General features: G+C 42.3%; 1 protein-coding gene across 1 annotated transcript in view; it reads left to right on the forward strand.

The window, feature by feature from the left end:
- The window catches only part of slc6a9 (solute carrier family 6 member 9), a gene marked incomplete at its 3' end in the record, with an annotated part of 74632 nt that overhangs the window by 53067 nt on the left and 5875 nt on the right, over positions 1-15690 (forward strand). Inside the window, exons 7-9 of the mRNA XM_084327190.1 lie at positions 6809-6943; positions 7675-7774; positions 9843-9943. Coding sequence (XP_084183316.1) covers positions 6809-6943; positions 7675-7774; positions 9843-9943 — 336 coding nt within the window. The remainder of the gene's footprint in view (positions 1-6808; positions 6944-7674; positions 7775-9842; positions 9944-15690) is intronic.

The raw sequence follows: 15690 nt of genomic DNA on the forward strand, positions 1-15690 counted from the left end.
CGGCTCGTCAAGCACACATAATGTAAAATGATTCTGAACTGAACTGAACGAAAAGAACTGAACTGAACTAGAAATTGTAACTAATAGAAAATAAAATAAATTAAGATTTGATTCAAAAGAAAAACAACGACTGGACATTCCTGTTTTCATCTTTGTAACACTGTCCCTGAAGGTCCGCAGTCTGGTTCGGGGGATGGAAAGCTGACCAGTGTCCATGGATCGCAGGGACCGTGACTGAGTGTAGGGGTGGAGGAGGTCAGTGAGGTACTGAGGTGCCAGAGTGTGGGGGGATTTGTAAGTGAGCAGGAGGGTTTTGTAGGTGATGCGAGATTTGATGGGGAGCCAGCCAGTGGAGGTGGATGAGGGTGGGGTGATGTGATGCCAGGGTTTGGTGTGGGTTAGAACCCTGGCAGCTGAACTTTGAACATACTGGAGCCTGTCCAGGGTTTTGCTTGGGACCCCGGACAGGACCCTGTTGCAGTAGTCCAGGCGGGAGGTGATGAAGGCATGGATAAGGGTCTCAGCTGTGGAGTTGGAAAGTGATGGTCGGAGTCTGGAGATGTTTCTGAGATGGAAGAAGGCGGATTTGGTGATGGAACTGACACAGGCTTGGTAGGAAAGGGTGGAGTCCAGGATAACGCCCAGGTTGCGGACCTTTGGTGAAGGGCAGATGGAGCAGCCGTCTATGTCGAGGGTGAGATCTCCAACCTTCCAGAGCAGGGCCTTGGGTGCCACAACAATGAGCTCAGTTTTATTGTTGTTCAGTTTGAGAAGGTTAGATGACATCCAGGTTTTTATTTCATGAAAGCAGTTGACAAGGGAGCGTGGGGGAAGCTGGGTGGATGGTTTGGTGGAGAGGTAGAGTTGTGTGTCGTCGGCGTAGGAGTGGAAACTGAGGCCATGGTGGCGGATGATCTGACCGAGGGTGAGCATGTAAATGGTAAAGAGAATTGGGCCAAGTACAGAACCTTGGGGGACGCCTTGGTTGACTGGGGCCGGGGTGGAACTGGAATCGCCGATGGTGATAAACTGTGTCCGGTGCTGAGCCAGTGATGCCGAGGTTGTCGGATAGGCGGTTGAGGAGGATGGAATGGGAAACTGTATCGAAGGCTGCAGAAATGTCCAGGAGGATGAGGATGCTAATGTGGCCAGAGTCAGCTGCAAGGAGGAGGTCGTTGGTGATTTTGATGAGGGCGGTCTCTGTGCTGTGGTGAGTTCTGAAGCATGATTGAAAAGGCTCATAGAGCTCATGGTTGGACATGTATTGTTGGTGTTGGGCGGCCACTGCTCTTTCCAAGATTTACTAAGAAAAGGAAGGTTGGGGATCGGACGGTAATTGTTTAGCTCATCTGGGTCAAGGCCGGGCTTCTTGAGGATGGGAGTGACGGAGGCTGTTTTAAAGCAGGAGGGGACGAGACCAGGTTTAAGTGAGGAGTTGATAATGTTGACCATGGTGGGGCAGAGAGCAGGGAGGCAGATCTTGACTAGGGTAGTAGGCATGGGGTCGAGTAAACAAGTGGAGGCTTTGGTTCAAGCTATAAGCTTGGCAACTTGAGGACCATCCCCCGGGGAGAAGGAGGAGAGGCTGCATTGGGGGGGACACCCAGGAGGAAGAGTAGGTGAGGGGGAGGAGGAGGGCACCACTAGCTGCTGGTAGATGGTGTTAACCTTGTCCTGGAAGAAAACAAGGAACCTGGAGCAGAGGTCATGGGCACCAGATGGGCGGCGGGGATCGAGGGGGCAGAGTAGCCGGTAGATGGTGGAGAATAGTGTCTTGGGATGGTTTTGCATGGTTGCCGATGAGGGTGGAATAGTATTGTGTTTTGGCCTTGGAGAGAGCTACCTTGTAGGTCTGCACATGGTCCTTATAGGCCTCGAGGTGGACAGTGAGGCCAGATATTATTTGGACCCTCTCCAATTGGCGACCGACAGCCTTCAGGGAGGGAAGTTCAGTGGTGAACCAAGGGGCAGGACGGGTGTAGGTGACAGTCCGGGTTTTGATGGGGGCAAGAGAGTCCAGGCTGCGGGATAAGGCGGAGTTGTAGTGGGCAGCCAGACCATCCACCTGGGTGCTGGGGGGAGCTGAAGCCAGGTGGGTGGTTAGCAGGTTGGTCAGAGCTGGTGCACTGACTGTTTTGATGTTCCTGTAGGTGATGGTGCGTGCATTTCACAGCTTGGGTAGGGAAGCAGGGAGGGTGAAAAGGACAGCATGGTGGTCAGACACCGCCAGGTCGAGACACTGTAGATCAGATGGGTGGGACCTTTGTGTGCTGTGAGAAATTGAAGCAATCCAGTAGTAAGAGGAGATCAATGGCTGTGGAGCAGCTGGTGTTGTCCACATGGATGTTGAAGTCCCCAAGCAGGAGTGTGGATGAGCACATGGTGCAGACAGTAGTGAGGAGTTCAGACAGGTCAGACATAAAGGAGGTGGAGGCTTTTGGGGGGCGGTAGATGAGGACTACCTGGAGTGGTGTCGGCCCAGGTAATGAGAAAGCCACGCACTCGAAGGAGGTGACAGTGGGTACCGGGAGCTCTTTGACTAGGAAGTCAGCCCGATGTATTACGGCCAGCCCACCACCACAATCCTGAGTACGTGGCTTTTTGATATATAGATAGCCTGGGGGTTAAGTGAAATGAAGTCCTGTTGACTTTGCCATGTCTCAGTAAGACATAGAAAATCTATTTCTGTCAGTAATTATATCGTGGATGAGGATAGATTTATTGTTGAGAGAGCAAACATTCTGGAGCATGAATGTTGCATTTTTGATGGATGCTGGGGCAGACAGTGATGGAGGGATGTCAACACAGACCAGAGGCCGCAGATTGGACAGGGTGTGCACGTGGGGTTTGTTGTGATGTCGTCGCAGCTGCACGTTATTGGAGTGCCAGTCAGACAGCACAGAGGGAATTTGATGATTTGAGTAGTAGACAAACTTGCGTTGGGAGGCTCTGTGCATGTAGCGACTGCGAGGGTGACGAAGGAGCCCCAGAGACTTAATTACATCGATGCAGTTTGGTGTGTGTCACAACCAAAGGTCTGATGACCTAATACAAATACCTGGACCGGGCTGTTGTGAAGCCAGCCCGTCCAGTGAGTGCTTTAAGCACAGGTCCCGGCAGGTAATAAAGAAAACGTTTTCCAAAAGTAAAATGATATTTATTTGTAATGGGGAATGAAACCCACAGCAACACAATCAGGGAAAAAGGTAGGGGAGAACAAACAGGGTAAATACAATAAACACGGACACAAGTACAGGTAAGCACAAGTATCAGCAACAAGGCCAACACAATATATATATATATATATATATATATATATATATATATATATATATATAGTTCCACTTAAGTGGAACAGTGGCAAGTGGCAGAGGAGCCAACAATACAAAGGTGACACACACCAAATACAAATAACAAACAATATAATGTACCTCTACTAACCTAATGTTCACATGGTGTTACAAATACAATAACAATGATAAAGACCAACCCACCTATGTCACAGTGTGGAATGACAGAAGAGGTTGCGAAGTTGCGGTATGGAGTATTCGAAAATGACCATGACAGTAGCGGAGGAGTGCCGGCTAGCTACCAGGGCCGCAAGCCGGGGGGGGGGGGTATATGGAACCTTTTATTTTTTATTTGATCACCTTTTTTAATTACCATTGAAATTCTATGGCGTTCAATACAAATTACTTGTAGTAAGAGTTCCAAAACCATGCACTGCTGGTTTAAATCCAGATATCCTCCCTCCAATCAGAAGCAATGACTTTCTCAAAGTTTTGCAGTAAGTAAAAACATGAAATGGTCAATTACCATTGAAATTCAATAGCATAAGATTTTTCAAAACCAATCCTGATTTAATTATCGATATCCTCTCTCAAATCAGTGGCAATTACTTTCTTGATTTCTCTTTTTTTATATTTTTTTAAGGAAAAACATGAAACAGTCATAAATTACCATTGAAATTCAATAGTGTTCAATTGAAATGACGTGGAGTTCCAAAACCAATGCTAGTTTAATTCAAGATATCCTCTCTCAAATCAGAATTACTATTAGATTTTAATTGAGAATGACTTTCTAAAATTTGTGTTCCATTTTTTTAAGAGAGATATGAAATGGTCATAATGTAACAGTGAAATGTACTAATGAAGAGTAAATTATATAATTTATGTTATTTAATATTTTTTTTTGTAATAAAAAGTAATATATTCATCAGGTTTAAACTGTTATTACACCCATCACATTTACATACTATATAAGGTTTTAGTTAAGATGATCTAACTACTTTTAAACCTTTACGAAATGAGTTATAACACATCTGTACATATAAGTTAGCTAGATGCAACCTTTATTTTACAATACTTTGTAAATGGTTAATAAATACTGTGTAGTGCATCTATAAACATGATTTGGATGGCCATTGTAAAGTTGCAATTGATGTTCATAAAACTTCACAATTGCTTAATAAATTGTTTATAAAGCATATAAACACTATTTGGATGGCTATCATGATCATCAAGTTGCAAATGATATATATAATACTTTTTAAATAAATAATATTTTGCTTTGTAAAGCAGACATACATATTATTTGAGTGGTTGTTTAAAAATACTTCATTAACAACTGCTTCTCCAGAGAAACAACACTTTGAGAGCTATATTTTATTTAGTTTATATCCCATATAATTTTATTCAACATCTTATTTACAGTTGTACAGCCTATATTTTATTTGATTTCATAATTATATTATTCTATTGTGGTTAACTTATATTTAATAAAATTGTACTCCACCTCTTTATTGTATTATCTGTCTGTTAACGTCTGTCCGCTAATGTCGCACCAATAACGTCCAAAGCAAATTCCTTGTATGTGAAAATGTGACAATCCGCCTGCCTCTAGCCCCCTGAACAGTCCGACTGTTCTCCCTCTTGTACCTTGTATTCCTATGTCTCTGTTCCCTGCGGTGGTCCACTGTCTAGCCTAGCGTTGTGTCTCCAGTGTGTCTGTGTGTATTGTTATTCAGTCCTGTTGTGTATTCTGTGTCACTGTAGTCTCTGTGTTGTGTCCCAGGTGTGGCCCATTATAATCAAGTGTCTGTGTACTTAGGTGTGCTTCTCCCTGTCGTCCGTGTTGCGGCATTACCCTGTTTCCCCTTATCCTGCCGTGTTACTCTGTTGCTCGTGAAAGCTCCCTGTATCCCTCTCGTGTGCTAGTCCTGCCGTTCGCGGAATGGACCTGTCTCAAACCCTGCCCTCTTTTCTTGATCCTCCAATCACAACTGTCGCTTACCTCGGACAAACTTGGTTTGTCCGAGGTAAGCGACAGTTGTGATTGGAGGATCAAGAAAAGAGGGCAGGGTTTGAGACAGGTCCATTGTCCTTTGTTCATTCATTCATAGCAAGTGTTCATTGACTTATGAGGCCTACAAAATTAGAATGAATATGAATTAATTAAAGAAAGGATATTTAATTTTTTTTGTCATACAGTACCATACTTGATAGCTTTCTATCGATATGGCATTTTATAGGCCTACACCTATTGAAATGAATACCACTGCCAGGGTTAGGGGCTCCATTCCCTGTTTAGCTCAATGGGTAGAGCAAGGCACTAAAACAGCCAGGGTTAGGGCTTCCATTCCCTGTTTAGCTCAATGGGTAGAGCAAGGCACTAACACAGCCATGGATAGGGGTTCCATTCCCCATTTAGCACAATGGGTAGAGCAAGGCAGTAACACAGCAAGGGCTGGGGGTTCAATTCCCTAACTTTTTTAAGTTATTCACTCGACTACAGATATATACAGTTCTTAAATGGGTACAAGTTGCAAAGTTATAACATAGTACTTATACAGTACAAAGTATTAAACTAGCTGATGAATTAATCATGTTCAAATTGGGTTGGTGAAAGGTATTTAAAGTTTGAGTAGTACCAGCAAGACAGGTTTATGATCAGAGGTATATAATAAAATAAAAGCATGATGCCAAAAATATGTCAGGTATATAATAAAAAAGGCATGATGGCAAAAGGTATGTTAGCTATAAGAATCATTGCCAAGGATTTTCTCATCCAGATTGGCATCTTGTCTGTGAACAAGGCCTAATAAAATTTAAACTATAACTTATTCTTCATAAACACTGCCAGGGTTATGGGTTCCATTCCCAATGGGTAGAGCAAGGCACTAACACAGCCATGGATAGGGGTTCCATTCCCTGTTTAGCACAATGGGTAGAGCAAGGCAGTAACACAGCAGGGGCTGGGGGTTCAATTATCAAAATGTTTGAGTTATTCACTTAACTACATTTTTATTATGTACCTCTGATCATAACCTGTCTTGCTGGTTAATTTAATTATATTATTCTGTGTCCTTTGTGGGATTTAAGAATAATCTAAATTCCTTGACCGTGTGCATTCATATTTGTGATTTCTTAAATGTGACCTTCTATATTGAACCTGTGTGTTTGCCTTGTCCCTGTTGAGTAGCTTGTTTCAGCCTTGTTTCTGTGCTCCAATACACTGGACCTTAAATCCATGTTGAGCCTTTGTGTTTGACAGGAAGCAGAGTCCACACATAGGAAGCAGAGTGCACACACAGGAAGCAGAGTGCACACACAGGAAGCAGAGTCCACACACAGGAAGCATAGTGCACACACAGGAAGCAGAGTCCACACACAGGAAGCAGAGTCCACACACAGGAAGCTTCCAATGCAATACATTTATTTACACCAGGAAAGAGTTGAGGTTTCGAGCACACCGCTCTTCATCAGACTCACTTTTTGTTTTGGACCCTCTGTGTTTGCCGTACTTGTAGTTCTGTCTGCTGGAGACGCTGGTGACGGCCATTGTGGACGAGATCGGCTCAGACTGGATCATCAGAAACAAGACCGTGGTCACAGGAGGAGTGGCTATAGTGGGCTTCCTACTGGGGGTACCACTTACTACACAGGTAGGCCTTGCACACACACATACACACACACACACACACACACACACACACACACACACACACACGCACACACACACACTGCTGCGGTCAGGCAAGCGATACCGAAGTCTTAAGACGAGCACAGAAAGACTCAGAAGAAGCTTCTATCCCCAGGCCATCAGGCTGCTAAACGAACAATAAACAATATGCAACAACCATCAAATGCACACAGCACACACATCCACACGCACACACTCACTTAAACAAACAACACACTGCAGCACCCACTCTCCACACTTTAGATCACACAAACACACTTTATATTTATTGATAAAGGATTTGCACTACAACTCGTACACCTACTGTAAATTGTACCTAAATTGCACCTCATCCCATTTCTGCCTTGCACTATATAGTATTGTATATTAGTACACTGCATAGTATTGTATATTATATGGTAACTCAGTTACGTCTATTCTGCATCGAACATTGTACATATGTCTATACTGAACACTGTGACCTCATTTTTTTACTTCTAATTTACATGCTATACTATGTTATTTTATTTCATACTTATCTTGTCTTGCACAGTCTCTGGAGCGTAACAGTAAGAAGCATTTTGTATAAAAGTATTCTGTACTTCTGTATGACAACTATTAAAGAAACTTGAAACACACACACACACACACCATCTCCCTGATAAATGCACATGTTATATTGAACGCATCCCTCTGTCTGCTAACTGCTTTCAGGCAGGAATCTATTGGCTGTTGCTGATGGACAACTATGCTGCCAGTTTCTCCCTGGTCATCATCTCCTGTATCATGTGTATCTGCGTCATGTATGTCTATGGTGAGTAGGGGTCAAAGGTCACAGCCTGGTCATCATCTCCTGTATCACGTGTATTTGTCTTCATGTACATCTATGGTGAGTAGGGGTTGTGGTGGAACCAGATTCATCCTCTATGCTCGTGGGCAGATCTTCATGATCAATATAGACGATTTATATGATTTATTAGTAAGACACAAGTATCAAAATATGTGTAGGTCAAATGAGTTTGGCTGAGAGGAGTGTGTTTTCATGGTGGCCACCGGAATCACACTGAAGAGAGAGAAGGAGACACTGGCCTTAAGAGCTGTATCTCTTCCGTTGGTTGACTCTCCTCCCGTTTAGCATTATTTTGCAACAGCCCCTTGCATTTAGCATCACCCTAGATGGCTGTGATTGGAGAAATTCAAACAACCCAAGGTGTGAGATTTGTCTTGGAACAAACAAACGGGTTTCGTCCACAGGGTCCAAGGTCATGGCCTGACACATTGTAACTTGAATATGTTACTGTAAACACTTATTAATCAGCGTATGCCTTCTGTGTCTTGACATTGTTGCCAAGTGACACAACTAGCCAACAAACTACAGGTTGTAATGTTGATATCAAGAGTACCTACTGTACCACTTGTAAAAAAATATATTCATCAACAGTGTTGTGCTAGTTACTGAAAAATAGTAACTCAGTTACTTTACTAGTTACTTCATTTCAAAGTAACTTCGTTACTGTACTAGTTACTTACACCCAAAAGTAATGAGTTACTGTGAAAAGTAACTATTTAGTTATTTTAAAAAAAAATAAAAAAAAAAAATTGCTCAAGTCCCATGCCCCATATACTCAAAATCGGTTGATCAACTTGACAGTTTCCATTCACATCACCGAACTCTGCTAAGCAATGTGGTCTAGAGCGTTTCATTATATATTCCCTCCCCGCTGTATGTATATTTCTCTCCCACCCACCCACCCCATCCTAATGTACAGTCCCCTCCCCATCATATGTATATACTCTGTCAGGATCTAGGGGTAACAGTACTGTATATTTGAATACCGCTTATGTCACAAATGTATCAGTACTAAATACCTATATGTCCCTATGCCATAAATGTCATGTATGTTGTGTATGTCATAAATGTCTATATGAATTGAAAATGGGGGACCCTGATGGAAACAAGACAAACGTCTTTCTCAGGTCTGCATCCCCTTAACAATTGTATGTATTGAGCCGTACTGTATTGTACCCATTCTGCAATCTGTTAAATAAAGTTTTCATTCATTCATTCATTCATCCATTCATTAATTCATTCATAACCATCTTGCAGCGTTGTTATCAAAGCATTGCAACGTTAGAATAGTTAGGATATCAATTGTGCATGAAAGGACTATATTTATATTGTTTGATTAGTATTATGAGATTCCCTGGCAGATTCAAAATCCGTTGATCTTGAGTTTCAGTGAACACATTGCACTCACCGTCACCAGTCTGCGGTGGTCGAGATGTAACGTTAGTCCAGTTGACTCCAGCAGCCCTTCAAACATGTTCTTTATCTCGTTTCCATGTTGTATATTAATTATCTCTCCAAGTAGTTGCTAAATGGTTTGTTAGTTCGTTATTATTACTGCGTTCTTATTATGTAGATTCATAGCGAGCGTCCTCTTGTTGTTTACTGTAGAGAGCGCCTATTTCTTTCAGAACGTCAGTGGCCAATCAGAAGTGCGAAACCAGAATGAGGCTACGGAAAGAAATAATAATAATAATAATACTTCGTTTTATATAGCGCCTTTCAGTCTACAGTAAACAAAACAAACGCAGGCGAAATAAGGACGCTCGCTATGAATCTACATAAAAAGAACGCAGTAACGAACTAACAAACCATTCAGTAACGTAAGTAGCGTTACTGAATTTCAAAAGTAATGCGTTAGAGTACTAGTTGCGGCAAAAAGTAACTTCGTTTCTGTAACGCGTTACTTTGTAACGCGTTAGTCCCAACACTGTTCATCAATCTGTATTTGGCACACAAAAAAATCCAGAAATATGTGTTCAGTCGATATTGTTATTGTTTGTCTAACTTTATTAACATGGTCTTGTGTGTGCAGGACACAAGAACTACTTCAGAGATGTTGAGATGATGCTGGGATTCCCTCCTCCCCTCTTCTTCAGGGTCTGCTGGAGATTCATCTCCCCTGTCATCATCTCTGTAAGTTTACGCACACTGCTTCACACTAAAAACTTGACCCGCATTGATTTGTGCTTTATTGGAAAGTACAGTAGTCTGATCTACAGGATTTTGAAAGTGGGTATAACTCTCCCGTTGGTTGACTCTCCTCCTGTTTAGCATTATTTTGCAACAGCCCCTTGCATTTAGCATCACCCTAGATGGCTGTGATTGGAGAAATTCAAACAACCCAGACCACTCCCCTATTTTCCTAAATGCTAAGAATATACTGCCAGACCTCTCATCTGCACTGGTCCAGTGCTAAATGTAGTGTGAAGAAAGGTCTGACGGTCTCGGTAGTGGACTAGGGTGACACTTTCATTTTTTTCCCCCCTGACTCCTTCCCTCCCACCCCTTTTACTGCCTTCGCCCCAGTCGACTCCTCCTTCATCATGGACCTCATGACCACCTCCAAGACCACTACCTGCTCCCTTGACCCCCTCCCCACTACTCTCACCAAGTCCTGCCTCCCTGTTCTCATCCCCCACCTCACCGCCCTTTTCAACCAGTCACTATCCCTAGGCCACGTCCCCTCCCCCTATAAACTCGCCGCTGTCACCCCTGTCCTCAAAAAACCCACCCTCGACCCATCCAACCTCTCCAACTACCGCCCCATATCCAATCTCCCTTTCTTCTCCAAAACACTTGAACGCATTGCTGCCTCCCAACTCCACTCCCATCTCCAGTCCAACACCCTCTACGAACCCCTTCAATCTGGCTTCCGCCCTGCTCACAGCACCGAAACTGCACTGGTTAAAGTCATCAACGGCCTCCTCATCTCCGCTGATTCCGGTGCCCTCAACATCCTGATCCTACTCGATCTCAGTGCAGCCTTTGACACAGTGTGTCACTCCATCCTCCTCCAAAGGCTGCACCAACTGGGTGTTGAGGGTACAGCACTTGACTGGTTCTCCTCCTACCTCACAGACAGACACCAATTCATCTCCCTCTCCGGCCACACCTCTTCCCCCTCCCCAGTCACACAGGGGGTCCCCCAAGGCTCAGTCCTTTCCTTGGCCCCCTGCTCTTCATCTGCTACAATCTCCCCCTTGGTCACATCATCCGTAAATAGCACCTTAACTTCCACTGCTACGCTGATGACACCCAAATCTACATCAGTACACAATCCCCCCACAGCCCACCCCTCAGTCACATCGAATCCTGCATTACTGAACTCCAAACCTGGATGACTCACAACTTTCTCAAATTAAACAGTGACAAGACGGAACTTCTCATCATTGGCACCAAAACCACCCTCACCAGATCCGGACCCATCACACTCACCATCAATGACTCCACCATCACCCCCTCCCCCCTAGTCCGAAACCTTGGTGTCCTCCTCGACCCCACCCTCTCATTTGACCCCCACATCCGCTCCATTGTAAAAACATCATACTTTCACCTCCGCAACATTGCTCAAATCCATCACTGCCTCTCCCCCCCTGCTGCTGAATCCCTCATACACGCCTTGGCTTCATCTCCTCCCGCCTGGACTATTGCAACTCCCTCCTCACTGGCATCACCTCCCGCTCCCTCCATAAACTGCAAATGGTCCAAAACTCAGCCGCCCGCCTCCTCACTAACACATCACTCCTGTCCTCCACTCTCTCCACTGGCTCCCGATCAAACACCGCATAAACTTCAAAACACTACTCCTCACCTTCAACGCCCTCCACAGCCTGCCCCCCCCCCCCCCCCTACCTGACTGATCTCCTTCTTCCCTACCGCCCCACCCATTCCCTCCGGTCCTCCTCCACTGCCTCCCTCACTGTCCCGACATCCAAACTCAAAAACATTGGTGATCGGGCCTTCTTTCGCACTGCACCCCGACTCTGGAACTCCCTCCCTCAGTCCATCAGAGACTCCCCTACACTCTCCACCTTCAAAGCTCGCCTCAAAACCCACCTGTTCTCCCTTGCCTTCAACCCCCCCCACCTATAACCCCCCCCCCCCTCCAACCCTGTCGCTCTGTCTTTTTGTGCTATCTCATGCTGTCTTCCCCTGTTCCCCCCATGGTCTCATGTTCCTTTTGTTTTTGTTTCTCTGTTTTTGTTTCTTTGTGTTTTGTCATACTCTACATAGTGCCATACTCTACATAGTGTCATACTCTACATAGTGTCATACAATAGTGCTATACTCTACATAGTGTCATACAATAGTGCTATACTCTACATAGTGTCATACAATAGTGTCATACTCTACATAGTGTCATACTCTACATAGTGCCATACTCCTCCATAAGCTCCAACTGGTCCAGAACGCTGCTGCCCGTATAATCACCAGAACCCCTGTCATCAGTCACATCACCCCTGTCCTACGCCAACTACACTGGCTTCCCATTAAACACTGCATAGACTACAAGATCCTCCTCCATACATTCAAGGCTATTCACAACCTCGCCCCTCCATACCTGTCCGACCTCCTTCACATCAACATTCCCACCCGGTCCCTCAGGTCTGTCTCCTCCATCAACCTGACCGTCCCCCCAGCCCGTCTGTCCACCATGGGGTCAAGAGCCTTCAGCTGCTCTGCCCCTCGCCTCTGGAACTCCCTCCCCCCCGACATCAGGAACATTGACTCCATCATTCCATTTAAAACCCACCTCAAAACCCACCTGTTTAGGCAGGCGTATGTCTGATTTTATTTTGTCTGATTTTATATATATTTTATTTAATATTATATATATAATAATATATTTAATATTGTGATTGTGAATTTAACTGTTTTTAAATTGTTGTACGGCGACCTTGAGTGCCTTGAAAGGTGCCTTATAAATAGAATGCATTATTATTTATTATTATAGTGTCATACTCTACATAGTGTCATACTCTACATAGTGTCATACTCTACATAGTGCTATACTCTACATAGTGTCATACTCTACATAGTGTCATACTCTACATAGTGTCATACTCTACATAGTGCCATACTCTACATAGTGCCATACTCTACATCAGGGGTAGGCAACCCTAGGCACGCGTGCCTGCATAGCAGCATAGGCACGCGGTGGCATTTGCATAGGCACAGGGGGCAGCATAAAAAAAAAAAAAAAAAACGTTTTTATTTATTTTTTTATTTTTTTTATAAATATTATAGTGAAATATTTTGCACTGTTGTCGCATTTATCTTGTTGAAATCCTCCCACAGGTTATTTTTACTACCACATATTTAATTGAGACCCTTTATTTGTTTATTATTTCAATTTAGCTGGAAATACATTGCTACGTCATTCAGTAACATTTGCAGAGCCTTATAACAAAAACATTATTACGGTCACCATTGTGACCAGTGGGTTTAATCAACAAATTGTATTATTTATTTTTCTATTTCATTGAACATTGCACATGTTAAAAGCCATTTTTTTTACTCAAAATGTTGAGTATTACCAAGTCAACTTGTGTTCTTAAAACAATGACAATAAACAGTTTTATTAGGTTGAAATAATGTGGTTGTGTACTTATTTTTCTGTTAACTTATTATGGATTGAAAACTGAAAACCTTAATGCACAGTAACTGAACTCAATATTTTAAAGTTCTGGTAACTTATTATTATAAATTTTTTTACAGTGTAGTCTTGCGATCAATCAAAACTTATTTACACGATATACCTCACATTCACCCTCCATTCACATCCTGTGTTCTCCATTAGGCCTGTAGGTGGAGCTATGACAGCACACGTACAGTACACACACCGATGGTGTGTGATGTGTCCAAAAATGAATGGGCAAATGTGGGTGAAATGGTCGCACTGTATGCAGCTGTTTGTCTGCATTGCATTCCCCCCCCCCCCAACTCAGATTTAGGGTTGATACAACCATCATAATAATATTGTTAATAATAACAATAACAATAATGATGTAATAATGTAAAAATTATCATTAAAAAGACCTGATTATGAGGAAAAAAAATTACGATGCATGGAATATTGTTGAGGCACACTAGTTACAACTATATTTCAAACAGGCACTCCATGTCAAAAAGGTTTCTGACCCCTGCTCTACATAGTGCCATACTCTACATAGTGTCATACTCTACATAGTGTCATACTCTACATAGTGTCATACTCTACATAGTGCTATACTCTACATAGTGTCATACAATAGTGTCATACTCTACATAGTGTCATACACTACATAGTGTCATACTCTACATAGTGTCATACTCTACATAGTGTCATACTCTACATAGTGTCATACAATAGTGTCATACTCTACATAGTGCCATACTCTATAGTGTCATACTCTACATAGTGTCATACTCTACATAGTGCCATACTCTACATAGTGTCATACAATAGTGTCATACTCTACATAGTGTCATACTCTACATAGTGTCATACTCTACATAGTGTCATACTCTACATAGTGTCATACTCTACATAGTGTCATACTCTACATAGTGTCATACAATAGTGTCATACTCTACATAGTGTCATACTCTACATAGTGTCATACTCTACATATATTGCCATACTCTACATAGTGTCATACTCTACATAGTGTCATACTCTACATAGTGTCATACAATAGTGTCATACTCTACATAGTGTCATACTCTACATAGTGCTATACTCTACATAGTGCTATACTCTACATAGTGTCATACTCTACATAGTGTCATACAATAGTGTCATACTCTACATAGTGTCATACTCTACATAGTGTCATACTCTACATAGTGCCATACTCTACATAGTGCCATACTCTACATAGTGTCATACTCTACATAGTGTCATACTCTACATAGTGTCATACTCTACATAGTGTCATACTCTACATAGTGTCATACTCTACATAGTGTCATACTCTACATAGTGTCATACTCTACATAGTGTCATACTCTACATAGTGTCATACAATAGTGTCATACTCTACATAGTGTCATACTCTACATAGTGTCATACTCTACATAGTGTCATACTCTACATAGTGTCATACTCTACATAGTGTCATACTCTACATAGTGTCATACTCTACATAGTGTCATACTCTACATAGTGTCATACAATAGTGTCATACTCTACATAGTGTCATACTCTACATAGTGTCATACTCTACATATATTGCCATACTCTACATAGTGTCATACTCTACATCAGGGGTAGGCAACCCTAGGCACGCGTGCCTGCATAGGCACGCGGGGGCATTTTCATAGGCACAGGGGGCAGCATTAAAAAAAATACAAAATAAAATATTATATATATATATATTTTTTTTTTAAATATTATAGTGAAATATTTTGCACTGTTGTCGCATTTATCTTGTTGAAATCCTCCCACAGGTTATTTTTACTACCACATATTTTATTGAGACCCTTTATTTGTTTATTATTTCAATTTAGCTGGAAATACATTGCTACATCATTCAGTAACATTTGCAGAGCCTTATAACAAAAACATCATTACAGTCACCATTGTGACCAGTGGGATTAATCAACACATTTTATTATTTATTTTTCTATTTCATTGAACATTGCACATGTTAAAAGCCATTTTTTTTACTCAAAATTTGAGTATTACCAAGTCAACTTGTGTTCTTAAAACAATGACAATAAACATAGTTTTATTAGGTTGAAATAATGTGGTTGTGTACTTATTTTTCTGTTAACTTATTATGGATTGAAAACTGAAAACCTTAATGCACAGTAACTGAACTAAATATTTTTAAGTTCTGGTAACTTATTATTATTAATTTTTTTACAGTGTAGTCTTGCGATCAATCAAAACTTAT

Source organism: Notolepis coatsorum, assembly GCF_963971535.1.
Source record: "Notolepis coatsorum genome assembly, chromosome: 13".
NCBI classification, from domain to species: domain Eukaryota; kingdom Metazoa; phylum Chordata; class Actinopteri; order Aulopiformes; family Paralepididae; genus Notolepis; species Notolepis coatsorum.